The sequence below is a fragment of the Eimeria mitis genome, genomic scaffold (assembly GCF_000499745.2).
Source record: "Eimeria mitis Houghton genomic scaffold, Emh_scaff148, whole genome shotgun sequence".
Classification (NCBI taxonomy): Eukaryota; Apicomplexa; class Conoidasida; order Eucoccidiorida; family Eimeriidae; genus Eimeria; species Eimeria mitis.
The window spans coordinates 8,284-8,506 of NW_013569422.1; the positions used below are offsets into that span (position 1 = coordinate 8,284).

The 223-nt window shown below is 59.2% G+C and overlaps 1 protein-coding gene across 1 annotated transcript in view; it reads right to left on the reverse strand.

Annotated features, from left to right (window-relative positions):
• The window catches only part of EMH_0098120 (uncharacterized protein), a gene marked incomplete at both ends in the record, with an annotated part of 5,510 nt that overhangs the window by 4,160 nt on the left and 1,127 nt on the right, over nt 1-223 (reverse strand). The window contains one exon of the mRNA XM_013495225.1: nt 1-217. Within this exon, the coding sequence (XP_013350679.1) occupies nt 1-217 (217 nt within the window). The remainder of the gene's footprint in view (nt 218-223) is intronic.

Consider the following 223-nt stretch of genomic DNA (forward strand, 5'->3'; position numbering starts at 1 on the left):
CGGCGCCCACAGGGAGGCAGCAGCAGCAGCAACAGCAGCAGCAGCAGCAACTGCAGCACCAACTGCAGCAGCAACAGCAGCAGCAGCAGCAGCAGAAGAGGCCCTCCTCAACTTATTCGTGGCACCCTCTATGGGGGCAGCAGATTCAATCCGTTGCTGCTGCTGTCGCAGCTGCTGCTGCTGCTCAGCTGCTTCTATTTGCTGCTGTGTCTTCTGTCTTTGG